The following is a 14,860-nucleotide window of genomic DNA, read 5'->3' on the forward strand; positions in this document are numbered from 1 at the left end:
TTGTTAAGATAACAACATCACATATCACCTATTATGGAATTAACACATTATGCCTAATTTTATTGTGATGCCCCACTAGATGCATACATAAATGCAACATGGCTTTTCAAATGTAAACACTGTCTGTACAAAATAAGTTATTGAAAAAAGTGCCATTTATTTGTTTGTGTTTTTAGAGAGAATATTTTGCCTCAAACAATACTACAGACATTATCAAAACAAGGAAGACGCATATCTTCAGTCAAGAGTAGTTAACAAACATAGTCCTCTTTTTCCAGACTGAGTAACTGTCCATAACTTGGCAAATAATACAATCAATAAATTAGCAGTCAAGCAGTCAAGCTCAACATGCTGACCTGGTTAACGCTTGAAGACCAGATATCTGTAGTGGATCTAATGGATACAGCAACAGAAAATTAGCTTCTCGACGTGACTGTAAACAATGCTGTACAATTCGGCTAAGCACTGGTCTGAGAAATACTTGCGACTGGGCATGGCATAACGTGGCTCGAGGAACTATACGTCATCAAGCACGCGCCTGTAAACGTCCCATGTTGCATTCATGCAGACTCGGAAATGCTGAAGCCTACAGAACAAATATCGGTTGTAAAAAACCTGATACCGATAATTCCCGATTATACATTTTTAACTCAATATCGGCAGATAATATCGGAGGGCCGATATTATCGGACATCCCTAGTTTTGACCAATCAATTTGTATAGGTTTCCATTCTAGGTAAGAATTATTACTACTACTATTACTACAACTACTACTACAGTACTATTGTAACTACTGTGTCTCTTAATGTCAGAAATGTAAATATGTATAATGTTGTCATAAACACTGACAGATTTGTAGTTGAGTAGCCTTTACTTGGGCTGGACCCAATTATTTGGATATTCGTTTTGTTATTTTTATTCTTTACACATTCCTTAGCACAGTGTTTGCATTTCAGCTCAGTGTGAGTCTTAACTGCGTTTTGCTGTAATTTACAGTGGCTTTTCTTTTCTCTTTTCCTCTCCTCACGCTTGGATGCTGTGTACGCAACACAGAGCACCTAAAGCCCCCCTGATCTGGGCTAATTGTTGGTAATTTTCAACTGCAGTTAAAGTTTGAGCCCTCTGAGGGCCTACTCACACTGTCCTTCCAGACCGCGACCCGGACTTTAGGGTACTTGTCCCCCCTCCCTCTCCCCCCCGCGCCCCAGCCCCGTTTGTACTCACACTGCCAGGGCCGGCCAATGCTTCTTGCTGTCCATACGCCATCACGCCGTAACACGTCACACGCATTGATCGCGTGTGTGTGGCTTTGTTTACAAATCTTTCCACAGACCTCTGAGTTTTTGTGCATTTTCATCCGACCAAATCTGCAGTAAACACTCCACCTCCGCATCACACCAACGTGAACCTTTCACCACCATTGTTGTTGTTGTTAAATGTCCGCGCATGGTCCGTCCTTCTATTTACATGTCCGAACAGGGGGACATAACGATACTGCCGTAGGGCTCGTGCTCGTGCTCGTACACGTGCGCACGCTCGTGCTCGTACATGTGCAAACGGCTCCGCCAAAGCCCACCTCTTTCAAGCGGGCCGTGGACGGTCCGCTGGCCGCAGTTGAGCGCGGAGCGGGTGCACTCACACTGCTTAAAGGTACTAGGCTTTAGCTGAAAAAACGGTTTTGGCCGCGGCCAAAAGGACAGTGTGAGTAGGCTCTGACACCATCCTTAGTGTAATTGATACAGCCTCTGTGGATCTGAGGTGAACTATCACTAGTTGTGATTGACACACAGATTAGTCTTTTAGAAAACCACAGACCATCTGGAGGCCATCTGGTTTTAAATCTATTTTCTGTCAGTATACATTTTAGCAGTTTAGTGTGAGGAATAATAAAATGTCCTCACATCTTTATTCTTAACAGAATGCATTACAGCAATTTCAGAAACTCTTTTGAACCTAAACAGCGATTCATCAAGTTTGATCCACACCTGCAGAGCTGCTGGCTGGATGGAGACCTGGTTTGGGTCTGTAAAGAGGCTCCCAGGACTGGACCTTAGATTTGGAGTAGTGAAGTCCATGAAATACTGAAATGACAGCTGAAGCATACCAGAAATGAACACTCCACATACTATCAGCAACAGGATGAGTTTTAAAAGGGTATCAGAGGTCAGGGTGAAACCAGATATTTGAAGTGAATAGTATGAATACACAAAGATTGGACATCTTAACAGAAGGTAAAACATTATTGGAGTCCTTAAATAGGAGAAAACACTTTGATTCGTTATAGATTCAAATGCATGTAATGAGCTGTTGCTAACAAAACAGAGGCAGAAGTCATGACGTTCTTCTCTGATTATAGAAGAGAAAGAGATGTTTTCAAGGTTTTATTACAAAGAGGTACGGGGAGTCATATTCAGCAAGGGATGGCGATGTTGGTTGGTTCACCACTTTGATCCAGACTAAAAGATTGATTTGCATGAATTTTTCGAGAGGAGAGAAGTTTTCCAAGAGTCCAACCCAGTCATAGAGTGCTGCAGTGAGTTCTAAAAACCAAAAAGTAAGTTCGTATTTTTGAACTTAAACGTGCTGTCAGCAACATTTGTTTGATCACATTCACTGAAGTCGACACTATGCTCTGATGGAACTACGTAAATCATCCGGTTTTAGGTTTTTGTTTTGCAAGATTCACCGTGCAAGTATCCTCCTGTCCACTCATCACAGAGCTGTGTGAGAGCTTACTGTCAGTCACAGTTCGTGCACACGCCACAGGTCCCCGCTCTTGCATGTTACTATATCACAGGCACACGCCTCAAGCTAGGCATATGCTAAATTACGTTAGCAGGCTGCAGAAAGCAGTGTGGTGGTGGAGCAGGTCGGTGAGCAGGTGGTGTTATTTGTTTATAGCCTAACATTAGCTTTTCACTTCTGGTGATTACATTTACTTCAAAAATCACAAAAGTGGTGCTCATTTGTGAAGAGTACATTCTTTGAAGATGGAGCCGCGCTAGTGGCAGCCTGTAACGGTTGAGCTCTTTTCCTTCTACTTAATATATTCTTTTAGGGTGTTTGGGTTTTTGAATGTGCCAGTGCACCATGGAGAACAAAGTCGGCGTATTTACTCTCTTTTGTTTTCTGCATTTTTCACATCTTTGTCTGAGGACTGCGATCGCAGCCATGGCCCTATTGTTTACAGTAGGGATCAGCTGTTGACGCTTTGCAACACAGTGGTGCTGCCCCATGAGAGACCAGATGTTTCCTGTGAACTAAAGAGGAGGAGAAGGGGGAGCTGCGCCGCCCCAGGAGAAGGAGATACAGACCAGTCCTCCCGTCCATCATCATGGGGAATGTGAGATCTCTCCCCAATTCAAGCTGCTGTGGGCGGACAGGACGAGGGAGAGTGGTAAGAGGAAAGGTGGAGGGCAGGCAGTGTTTGTGAATGATAGATGGTGTAACTCCGGGCACATCACTATTAAGGAGCAACTCTGCTGTAAGGACATTCAAGATTCAAGATTCAAGAAGCTTTATTTATCCCGAGGGAAATTATTTTGCAACAGTTTCAATACAAAGGTGGAAAAGGATCGAATTAACAATAAGCATAAACATAAATCAAATCAAATAAAGCTAACATCAGATAAATCAAGCAATGAACTAAGTGTGACAGAGTGCAACAGACATTGTGGTTAAGCGTAGGTATATACAATATACAACAATACGCAGCGTGCAGTTTAGCAGCAGATTGAAATGAAATAAGTACAAACTAATAAGTGAAAAGGAGCGATAAGTTATAAGTGTTAAAAATGTTAAAAATGTAGCAGCATTTCCTACATAACTAAGTGACAGTATGGCACAGTGGAGTGTAGCAGCATTTCGTACTGAAGTTAGTTACAATAAGTTACAGTAAACCACAGTGAAATGTAGCAGCATGTCCTAAGCACAGTTAATGTATCAGCAGATAGTTACAGTACCATTAATAAATTAATAAAGTGATGTAGTGGTGATATAAAGAGACAGTGTAAAGTGTAGCAGCAGTAAGTTACAGTACCACAAAAATAAGTGATGTAGTGGTGGTATAAAGTGACAGTGTAGTATAGCAAAATTTCTTACTGAACTAAGTGACAGTACAACTGAATAAAGTGGTGCAGTGATGATATAAAGTGACAAAGTGACATTTTCAGGATACAGTGTCTCCACTGTTCCTTACCTGACCAGGGGGAGATGAGTTATAAAGTTTGATGGCCGCCAGAAGAAAAGACTTTCTCCGGCGTTCAGTATTACACTGGGGGAGAATGAGTCTGTGGCTGAAGGTGCTTCTGCTGGAGGTCAGCAGTTGGTGGAGAGGGTGAGAGTTGTTGTCCAGGATGCTGTGCAGTTTAGACAGCATCCGCCTCTCAGACACCGCCACCAAAGAGTCCAGTTTGACCCCAAGGACGGAGCCAGCCTTCCTGACGATCTTACTGATCCTCTTTGCGTCTGCTGCCCTCAGTCTGCTGCCCCAGCACACAACAGCAAAGAAGATGGCACTGGCTACCACCGACTGATAGAACATCCGCAGCATGGTGTTACATACATTGAATGACCGGAGCCTCCTCAGGAAATAGAGACAACTCTGGCCCTTCTTGTAGATAGCCTCAGTGTTCTTGGACCAGTCCAGTTTGTTGTCCAGGTATACTCCAAGGTATTTGTAATCCTGGACAACATCCACAGTCACGCCGTTGATGGAGATGGGTGTGGGGGCAGATTTACTCTTAGTCTTGGTGGCGTTTAGAATCAGGTGATTAGCTGCACACCAGTCGACGAAAGGAGTCCACAACACCCCTGTATTCCTCCTCCTTTCCCTCACTGACACAGCCAACAATTGCAGAATCGTCAGCAAACTTCTGCAGGTGGCAGGCCTCAGAGAGGAACTGAAAGTCTGAGGTGTACAGGGTGAACAGAAATGGGGAAAAACAGTTCCCTGTGGAGCTCCAGTACTGCTGACCACAGTGTCAGACACTCCGTCCTGCAGTCTGACATACTGTGGTCGACCCGTCAAGTAATCCGTAATCCAGGAAACCAGGGGAAGGTCCACCTGCATCGCCGTCAGCTTATGTCCCAGCAGAGCAGGCCGGATGGTATTGAACGCACTGGAGAAGTCCATGAACAAGATTCTCACAGTGGTTCCCGCTCTGTCAAGGTGGGTGCAGGCACGGCTGAGCAGGAAGATGATAGCGTCCTCCACACCTAGACTTGGCTTGTAGGCAAACTGTAGAGGGTCCAGTGATGAGCTGACCAAGGGCCGAAGAAGTGAAAGAACCATTGAACTGTTAGCCGTTGGTATGAGGCCATATTACCTGCCGCGGGAATTTCCGCACGTTATTGTGATAGCTGCGTACATCCCCCCCTCTGCCAACGCTGATGCAGCCTGTGATGTCGTCGACTCTGTCACAGGCAGGCTGCAGACAGAGCACCCACAGGCCCTTCTTCTTATCTCTGGGGACTTTAATAATGCCTATCATTCCTCCACGCTGACAGACAGTAAAATACTGGACTTGTGTTATGCCAACACCAAGGAGGCATACTTCATCACCCCTCCCTCCCCTAGGAAGATCGGACCACAACCTGGTTCATCTCCAGCCTGTGTACAAACCTCTGGTACACAGGCAACCAGCTGTGGCCCACACAGTGCAGAGATGGTCCGATGAGGCTGACGAGGCTCTGAAGGACTGCTTTGACACAACTGTGTAGGAGGAACTCTGTGATTCCCATGGGGAGGACATCGACAGTCTCACTGACACCCGTATCACAGAGTACACCAACTTCTGTGTGGAAAACACCGTACCCACCAGGATGGTGCTTTTCTAACAACAAACCCTGGATTAATACTGATATAAAGACTCTCCTAAAGGAGAAAAAAGGGCCTTTAAGTCAGGTAATAAGGATGAGCTGAGGGCTGTGCAGAAGAAGCTCAGGCAGAAAATCAGAGAGGGGAAGAAGAGCTACAGGAGGAAGATGGAGGATCAGCTGCAACAGAACAACATCAGTGGAGTTTGGAGAGGCCTTAAAACCATCTCTGGCCATAAGAAACCAAACTCCCAGGCTGTGGGGGACCAAAAGTGGGCAAATAACCTGAACTTATTCTTCAACGATCAGTCATCAGACGGCATCAGCTCCCGGCTCCTGATGTCCTGCGCAAACCAGCTATGCGGGATAGTTGAACACATGTTCTACCTGAGCCTAAAGCTGGGGACGGTGCCACAGCTGTGGAAAACATTCTGGGTGGTGCCTGTCCCAAAGATGCCACACCCCAAGGACCTCAGCAGCTACAGGCCGGTGGCACTAACATTCCACCTGATGAAGACCCTGGAGTGGCTGGTCCTTGTCCTTCTCCGCCCCCTGGTGAGCTCATTGATGGACCTGCTTCAGTGTGCCCACCAGCCTGGCATTGGGGTGAACGACGCAGTCATCTTCCTCCAACACCAAGCTCTATCTCACCTGGAAAAGCCTGGGAGCACTGTGAGAATCATGTTTTTTATTTCTCCAGTGCTTTCAACACGATGCAGCCTCCACTTCTGAGGGATAAGCTGGAGCATGCAGGAGCGGACTTTCACCTCACATACTGGATTTTGGACTACCTCACCAACAGTCCACAGTATGTGAGGACACGGGACTGTGTGTCTGACATGGCTGTCTGCAGTACGGGGGCCCCCACAGGGAACGGTCCTGGCTCTGTTCCTCTTCACCCTCTACACTGCAGACGTTTCCCAAAACTCATCCACATGTGCCCTACAGTCTGATTGTTATCCCCAAAGCAATTTCAGTCAAAAGCAAATGGACTTGGTTAGTTGTTTAGGAAGACATTTCACTGAACTGATGAAGCCTCTTGGATGAGAGGTCTGGCGTGTCTCTGCATAACATTGCTGAAACAGTCATCCAACATTATAATCCGTACTTAGGTCCGTTTGTTTCTAAATTAGCTTCTTTCTATCCTTTTGGTTTGTCTTTAGCATGTTTAATCTGACTTTAGATCATCTATCCTTCTGTCACACTGCTGCTAGCCAATGTGAGTAACACGACTCACATTGCCATCATTATCACACGCTATTTTTCAGAACATTTTAACAAATTATTAACGTGGTGGGGAGTGGGGACAAAATTGGCCATTTCAAAAAGTGGTAGGGACATGTCACCTATGTACACAGAGAACCTTGTCGATGTAGATCCAAGTCACCTGTGCCTGCCGTGTTTTAATGAACAGAGACACTACAGTGTTTGATTTTACCTAACCACAGCAGGTGAGCAATGGCTTCTGGTGGGTTATGGCAACTCAGCAGTACATCTAGGACCTGTAGAAATAATGGCAATTTGAGAAGATATGAATATAAGGGAAAGATGTGTGTCCCCCAGTGCATATTATATTTACTGTCTTTGTTGAATGACGCTGGACTTCTGTAACCTGTGGTTATTTTGATGGAAAAAAAGCTGGGATCTTTACTCTGACAACAGCTGCTAAAACAATAACAAGGCTGATTAGATCAGATTAAATGACACGGACACAATTTCCCAATAGCGACTCCTGAGGAGTGGCGTGAAATCTAATATTTCTCCTTATTCATAGTGAGGGTCTAGGGATAGAAAGTCAGACCATATAATTCTGTTCTGTAAAGAAGAGGGAAATCATTTCAACACGTATATGCTTTTTAACTGTACTTTGACTGTATTCTCTATAATATGGTTGATCGGGACACTCCACAAGTGTGAAAAGTAAGAATAAAAGGTTGGTTAATGCAGTTAATCTCATGCTCTGTGGTTTTCTGGTTGCTTTAGGCCTGTTTCTGCTGTCGCCTGTTCTGACGGACCCAACACCAGCCAGCATGTGCACCCCCTTGAAGACTCTCAACGACAGCCTCAGCCACAGGCAACGGTACATGGTGAGAGAAGGATGGCATGTTTGCAAACAACACTGAATATCATCCATGTATGAAGTTTGGCGTATTATAGTTTTTTTTTACTTTTTTTTCACTTTCAGTCAGTCAGTGATTTTCCATGATTCCAACAATAATAACAATATAATGATATGATAATGATAACAGGAAAAAAATCTTCAACTGAAAGTGAAATTTAATAGGGGCACCCCATCGATTTGATGAAATGTTAATGAAATTGGGGCACTTGCGAAAAACACATCCAGACTTTTATTTCCTAAATTTGGAAAGGCTCCATAAACACTTGTTCTTACAATTCCTACAATAGTTTCTTTCTTACCTTCTCTACCTGGTAAATGGTGATGTCTTTACGATGTCTGTTAAAAATGTGTAGTCCTCAAGCCCTAGTTGAGATGACCCTAGTCTGGATGTAGATTGTTTGGATAAAGCCATGGACTGCCTATTTCCCTCTTCTCTATTTCTGTTGTCTATTTTGCAAGGGCAATGTTGCTGCATCTATGGCTTAGCGCCGGCAATAGACTATTTTGATTGGTTTAAAGAAATACAAACACAAAAGTCTGAACATTTTTTTCCTATAAGCGGTGCAGTCAGACTTTTCTTCAGCGCAGTGGAGAGGTCTGGCAATGCAAGATTAAGGTCACACTCACACTGTCCTTCCGTACCGTGCCCAACCAGGTTTCACAGCTAATGTCTAGTTCGTTTGACCAATGTGAGTGCAACCGTACCACAACTAGTTGCTGCACGCTTGCCTTCCACGACCCGTTTGGGAGAGGTGGGCTTTTATAAAGCACATTTGCACATGTACGAGCACGAGCATGCGCACGCGCACGTGTACGAGCACGACTACGAGCACGACTACGAGCACGACTACGAGGCCTACGGCGGTTCTGACGTCAATTTATGTGGGCCTGTTCGGACATAGAAAAATAAGGAAGGACCATGCGCTGACATTTAAAACAATGGCGGCGAAAGGTTCACGTTGGTGTGATGCGGAGGTGTAGTGTTTACTGCAGATTTGGTCAGATTAAAATATTAAAAAACAGTCGACAAGACGCACAAAAACTCAGAGGTCTATGGAAAAATTTGTAAACAAAGTGACGCATTGCGATGACGTCATCAATGCGTGTGACGTGTTACGGCGTGATGACGTATAGGCAGCAAGAAGCATTCGCGCGAGGCCCAGGTAGTGTGAGTACAAACGGGCTGGCCAGCGGGGGGACAAGTACCCTAAAGCACGGGGCACGGTATGGACGGACAGTGTGAGTGCGCCCTAAGATGACCCTAATGACACATCACAGACTTGACAAAGCTCCACCTGAGCAGCATTACATTAGTTGTAATCTTGTTGTATAAAATTGATGGGGTGGCCTTTTAAATTGTCTTTCTAAGTTGATAATTGTCCTGTACAATAAAACTGAAGCAGAAAATGGATCCGTTTTTTCTCTTAATCCATCGTGCACAATATCTTGGATGCCTTTTATTAGATCAGAAGTGTGTGAGATTAGTAGAGTCAGATCGATAGCAGCCAGCTGATATTGGCCTATCACAGACATATGGATATGCGTGGCACAGAACACATAATGCAGGAAATCATTCTTGGGGTGATTTACTATTTTTTTTACTAACTATGTCATATAGCTATTTTTTATGTAAACATTAAGCCTTTGACTGAGTCTAACAAATGAATGATACTGAACATAAATTAATGTTTTGCAATTTAATTTGTTTTATATATTTTTTGTTTCAATTGTGAGAAATTAACTGATACTAACTATTTATTAAGCTATTTGGTTTCTTTTTATCTATTCTTTATTTTCTGTGTCCATTTCTAGAATTTGTTGACAATATAATACATTGCTACGTTATTTGTCTAGGAAAGCAGCCTTCTAAGTACCTTTTTAGAGTCATATCGGTGCAAAATTGATGTACAATCCACACAGAAAAGGTTTATTTTCTCAAATTTACTATATCAACTGCCATGTTGGTAATCTGTGATTTTTTGCCCCTCTAAAATCGGTCTCTACCTCAAAAATCCCATATGGGTCAGGTACGAGAGAGAGGACAAATTTCTTTTTTTCCATGTAATGTTATAAGCAGGAAGTGATGTTATTTGCTCACTAATTTCACTGCAACAGTATTTTTTTTAAAATAATCTGAATCCACGTGGAATTTATATGTACATGATACAAATAAACTAAATTTACAACTCCTCCTAATCCAATTTTGACAAATTTATGGAAATTATTAATGATTGGCCAAGATGGGGATGTTATGATCAATAGAACATGACATATTTATGACTTATTATTGGACAATTTGGATTTAAGAGTGATTTTGTAAGAAATTGATGAAATGTGCTTGGTTTGATAGTAAATGTCAAAACCAATTTGTGAAAGATATGAAGCTCCCTGATTTATGAAATGCACATGCTCATTCTTTTCTCTCTCTTATTCTTTGCATTACAGAAGCACAACTTCCCCATCAACTACACCATCAGGGTCCATCATAACGAAGTCTTTAAACTGTCAAACATCATCACAATGGTAAAGGTCAAGAATCAGTGGCCCCTCTTCTTTTCTCACAAGGCAACAAAGGTCTTGCTATGCAGGCTAATACAACTCCAATAACACCTGAACCTGCATAACTTGTGTCTACCTTGTCTACACTGTTTAGTGCTATATGCTGATGTACTGAAGATTACATGCTGAACAATAGGACATGTTTTAAACTTTGTTATTTAGCATTCTACTTAGTGTTGCAGATTCACATAATCAGATGAATGTATTTATTACACTTCTCTCCTCTTCTCAACCCATCAGAGGTTACAGGTGGAGGGGTTGGATGAGCTAGTTCTCCAGAGGCTGTGGTTCCAGGTCAACCAAGGCGTGTTAAAAAAGGTATGTAGGTTATTGCCTACACTAGTGCCTCTTTTCCTTCTCTCCCAACTGTGTGAAACTGTCAAAGTCATCATAGCACCTGTCATTTATATTGCGTGTGGTCATAGAGCTGGTTGATAATTCAATATGATAATTTATCTTCTTTCAATGGACCTACGGGTGCACAGCTGAAACCATTGCTGTAACTCTTCTAAAGGTTGCACAAAGCATAATTTTGTTTGATGCGAAGAGTGCAACGGCTGAGGCGAGCTGTGAGTGTATTGAGAGCATAGACTGTATAAAAACCGGACCTAGCCTCTCCGTCGAGGTCCGTTCTTTCAAATTGATCCAATCATATTCGCGTCTGGGAGCAGCCATCTTATCAGACTTCTCCTCCTCATTTCCTTTTACCAAAAAGGGCATTGATGTGACGTTGGTAGGTTGACGTTTACTGAATTAACAACATTAGCACCACCTACTACATAAACGGGAGTGGGAGACAATGTTGATTTTTTTTCCGGGACCGGAAGGGAACAGGAGTCATTTTTTTTTAATTTCCTGTGTCTCTAGTGGGGGGGGGGGGGGGGGGGGACAAGTACCGTAAAGCACGGGGCACGGTACGGACGGACAGTGTGAGTGCGCCCTAAGATGACCCTAATGACACATCACAGACTTGACAAAGCTCCACCTGAGCAGCATTACATTAGTTGTAATCTTGTTGTATAAAATTGATGGGGTGGCCTTTTAAATTGTCTTTCTAAGTTGATAATTGTCCTGTACAATAAAACTGAAGCAGAAAATGGATCCGTTTTTTCTCTTAATCCATCGTGCACAATATCTTGGATGCCTTTTATTAGATCAGAAGTGTGTGAGATTAGTAGAGTCAGATCGATAGCAGCCAGCTGATATTGGCCTATCACAGACATATGGATATGCGTGGCACAGATCACATAATGCAGGAAATCATTCTTTGGGTGATTTACTATTTTTTTTACTAACTATGTCATATAGCTATTTTTTATCTAAACATTAAGCCTTTGACTGAGTCTAACAAATGAATGATACTGAACATAAATTAATGTTTTGCAATTTAATTTGTTTTATTTATTTTTTGTTTCAATTGTGAGAAATTAATTGATACTAACTATTTATTAAGCTATTTGGTTTCTTTTTATCTATTCTTTATTTTCTGTGTCCATTTCTAGAATTTGTTGACAATATAATACATTGCTACGTTATTTGTCTAGGAAAGCAGCCTTCTAAGTACCTTTTTAGAGTCATATCGGTGCAAAATTGATGTACAATCCACACAGAAAAGGTTTATTTTCTCAAATTTACTATATCAACTGCCATGTTGGTAATCTGTGATTTTTTGCCCCTCTAAAATCGGAGAGAGGAGATTAGTGGAGATTACACCAGTTTTAGGAGTAAAGTGCAGGCAGCATTTATGATCTATGATTTAAACTGATATTCAACACAGTCCCATGCTCATAGACTGTAGAACACCGACCCTCATGGCCAGAATCCTCCCGCTGCTCCAGATTAGCCTCTAGTGTATGTAAGCAGGCTGTATTGCAAGTCATTGTGCAAGTGCGGCTACTTAATAAACATAACAGAGCTAACGCTAACATGTTGTGTTCCTAAACCACCTGTTTGTACAGTTGATCGAAGAGAAAACCATCTTGTCACTTATGGAAACACCATCACAGGAATGACCGCAGTCCAGGTCGAGATGACGGAGTTAGCATGCTAATGATGCTAATCCTGACAACTAGCCTCCGAGGAGAAGTGAGTGCCAGAGGCTAGCTGTCACTCAAGAGGCCATGCCCCTAATTATTCATAGATTTTAACTTCCAACAAAATAAAAACTAGCCTGGTACACGCCCCCCTCCCCCCTCCTCAGTGTTGCCATGGAGCTATGACCTAAACATACAGACTAGAATGTTTTTTTGTACCAGGCCTTAAACAGGTTTAATGATGATGTGAAAATGGCCTGTTTAACATGGAGGTCAATGAGAAACTGCTCTATTATGAAACCTGCAGTTTTTGGCACTTCCTGATTGGATCATCCAGGAAGTGGCTGTGGTGGGGGCTTGGTTGAGAGATGACCCCTATTAAGAGTTCTAACTTTTAACACAACAATTACATCACCAAACGTAATTTTCTTTAATATTCTATTTACTCCTTGTCTCACATTGCCAGACTGCCACAGTGCTATGACAGCGCTTGAGTATGGTCTGGCTAGAGGGTGGAGCTAAGCGGCCTGAAGGGGTCTGACATGTGAGCCTGTTTCAGAAAGCAGAGCCTACTCCTGAACTCTGTGTTGATCTATCCTGAGATGGGAAACTCTGAGTTTTCGGTTCCAGAACAGCTGATCAGAGTTACTTAAATCAACTCTGAGTAGGTTGAACCTGAACATATAAAGCTATCATCAATGGAGCTCTGATACAACGATTCACCATGGCAACAGGCGAATAAAAGGCAGATCCTCCTTTTGAATCCAGTGGATGCAGAGATATTAATGCATTTAGGGCGCACTCACACTGTCCTTCCGCACGGTGCCCAAACAGGTTTTACGGATACAGCCTAGCTCGTTTGACCAGTGTGAGTGCAACCTCTCCGCGCCTAGCTGCGGCCAGCTGGCCATCCACAGCCCGTTTGAGAGAGGTGGGCTTTTGTAAAGCGTGTTTGCACATGTACGAGCACGAGCGTGCGCACGTGTACGTGTACGAGCACGAGCAGGACGCCTACGGCGGCTCTCACGTCATTTTATTTGCGCCTGTTCGGACATAGAAAAAAGAAAAAAAAGACGGACCATGTGCGGACATTTAACAACAACAACAATGGCGGCGAAAGGTTCACGTTGGTGCGATGGGGAGGCAGAGTGTTTACTGCAGATTTGGTCGATGAAAATATTCAAAAACAGTCGGACAAGACGCACAAAAACTCTGAAGTCTATGGAAAGATTTGTAAACAAAGCGACGCATCGCAATTATGTCAATCAATGCGTGTAACGTGTTGGACAGTGTGACGTGATGGACAGGCAAGAAGCATTTGCGCGAGGCCCAGGCAGTGTGAGTACAAACGGGCTGGCCAGCCGGGGGAGAGGGGGGGGGGGGACAAGTACCCTAAAGCCCGGGGCGCGGTGCGGAAGGACAGTGTGAGTGCGCCCTTATATGCAGACTGTGCATGGTAGAGCAGGGAAAGTGTCAATATGTTAAAACAATAAAGTTTAATTCTGTGTTCTCTATTAATTCATCATTTGAAAATATAGTTGAAAATTAAAAACATATTTAACCTAGATCAAAGACATAGACATGATTGTGTGATCACTGATCCAGTAATAGTAAAGTGTTTGGGATTTGCAGGTTAAAATACAGTAGATTTAAATTAATTTGAACAGTGGTGTGCACAGACTTTTTGAAGGGCCGGGGTGAAAAGGAAAAAGAGGGCAGATATAGCGCTTCCTCGCCACTGAAGAGAGCACTTTAACATGCGTTTTGGCTTCTAGAGAGCACTTTAGCACACGTTTTTGCTCCTAGAAGGCACTTTAGCACACGCCTTGGCTCCTAGAAGGCACTTTAGCACACGTTTTTGCTCCTAGAAGGCACATTAGCACACGTCTTGGCTCCTAGAGGGCACTTTAGCAAACGTTTTGGCTCCTACGAGGCACTTTAGCACATGTTTTTCACCCCGTCTACATGCGACTGAATTTATTTGAATCTTGCCTCAACCGCATTTAGTATGTACTCGATTTAAACACAGTAAGGTGAGATGCTGTTAAAACAGTTCAGACTGTATCAGACTATTTAAAAAACTCACTTTCAAACTTCATTCTGCAGCTCCACCACGAACCTGTTCACTATATTGACATGTAGCTGCTCTCTAATAATAAAGAAATTAAGTTTCATTGTGGAGGCCGATCACATCACAAGTGATAGAGACAATTATTCATTGATCTACTGTCTAAAGCTTCATACTGATTTTCACTATTTAAACTGAGATTACAGTTTTTCTCGATTGCTAAGACACATTTCTTGAAAGCTTCTCTCCTGTTCTCTAAAC

At 43.1% G+C, this 14,860-nt stretch overlaps 1 protein-coding gene across 1 annotated transcript in view; it reads left to right on the forward strand.

Moving 5' to 3' along the window:
• Positions 1 to 14,860, forward strand: part of il34 (interleukin 34) — a gene marked incomplete at its 5' end in the record, with an annotated part of 63,007 nt that overhangs the window by 15,197 nt on the left and 32,950 nt on the right. The window contains 3 exons of the mRNA XM_083916174.1: positions 7,801 to 7,904; positions 10,385 to 10,462; positions 10,739 to 10,816. Of these exons, the coding sequence (XP_083772300.1) occupies positions 7,801 to 7,904; positions 10,385 to 10,462; positions 10,739 to 10,816 (260 nt within the window). The remainder of the gene's footprint in view (positions 1 to 7,800; positions 7,905 to 10,384; positions 10,463 to 10,738; positions 10,817 to 14,860) is intronic.

This window comes from Echiichthys vipera (assembly GCF_963691815.1).
Source record: "Echiichthys vipera genome assembly, chromosome: 7".
In the NCBI taxonomy this organism is placed as follows: Eukaryota; Metazoa; Chordata; class Actinopteri; order Perciformes; family Trachinidae; genus Echiichthys; species Echiichthys vipera.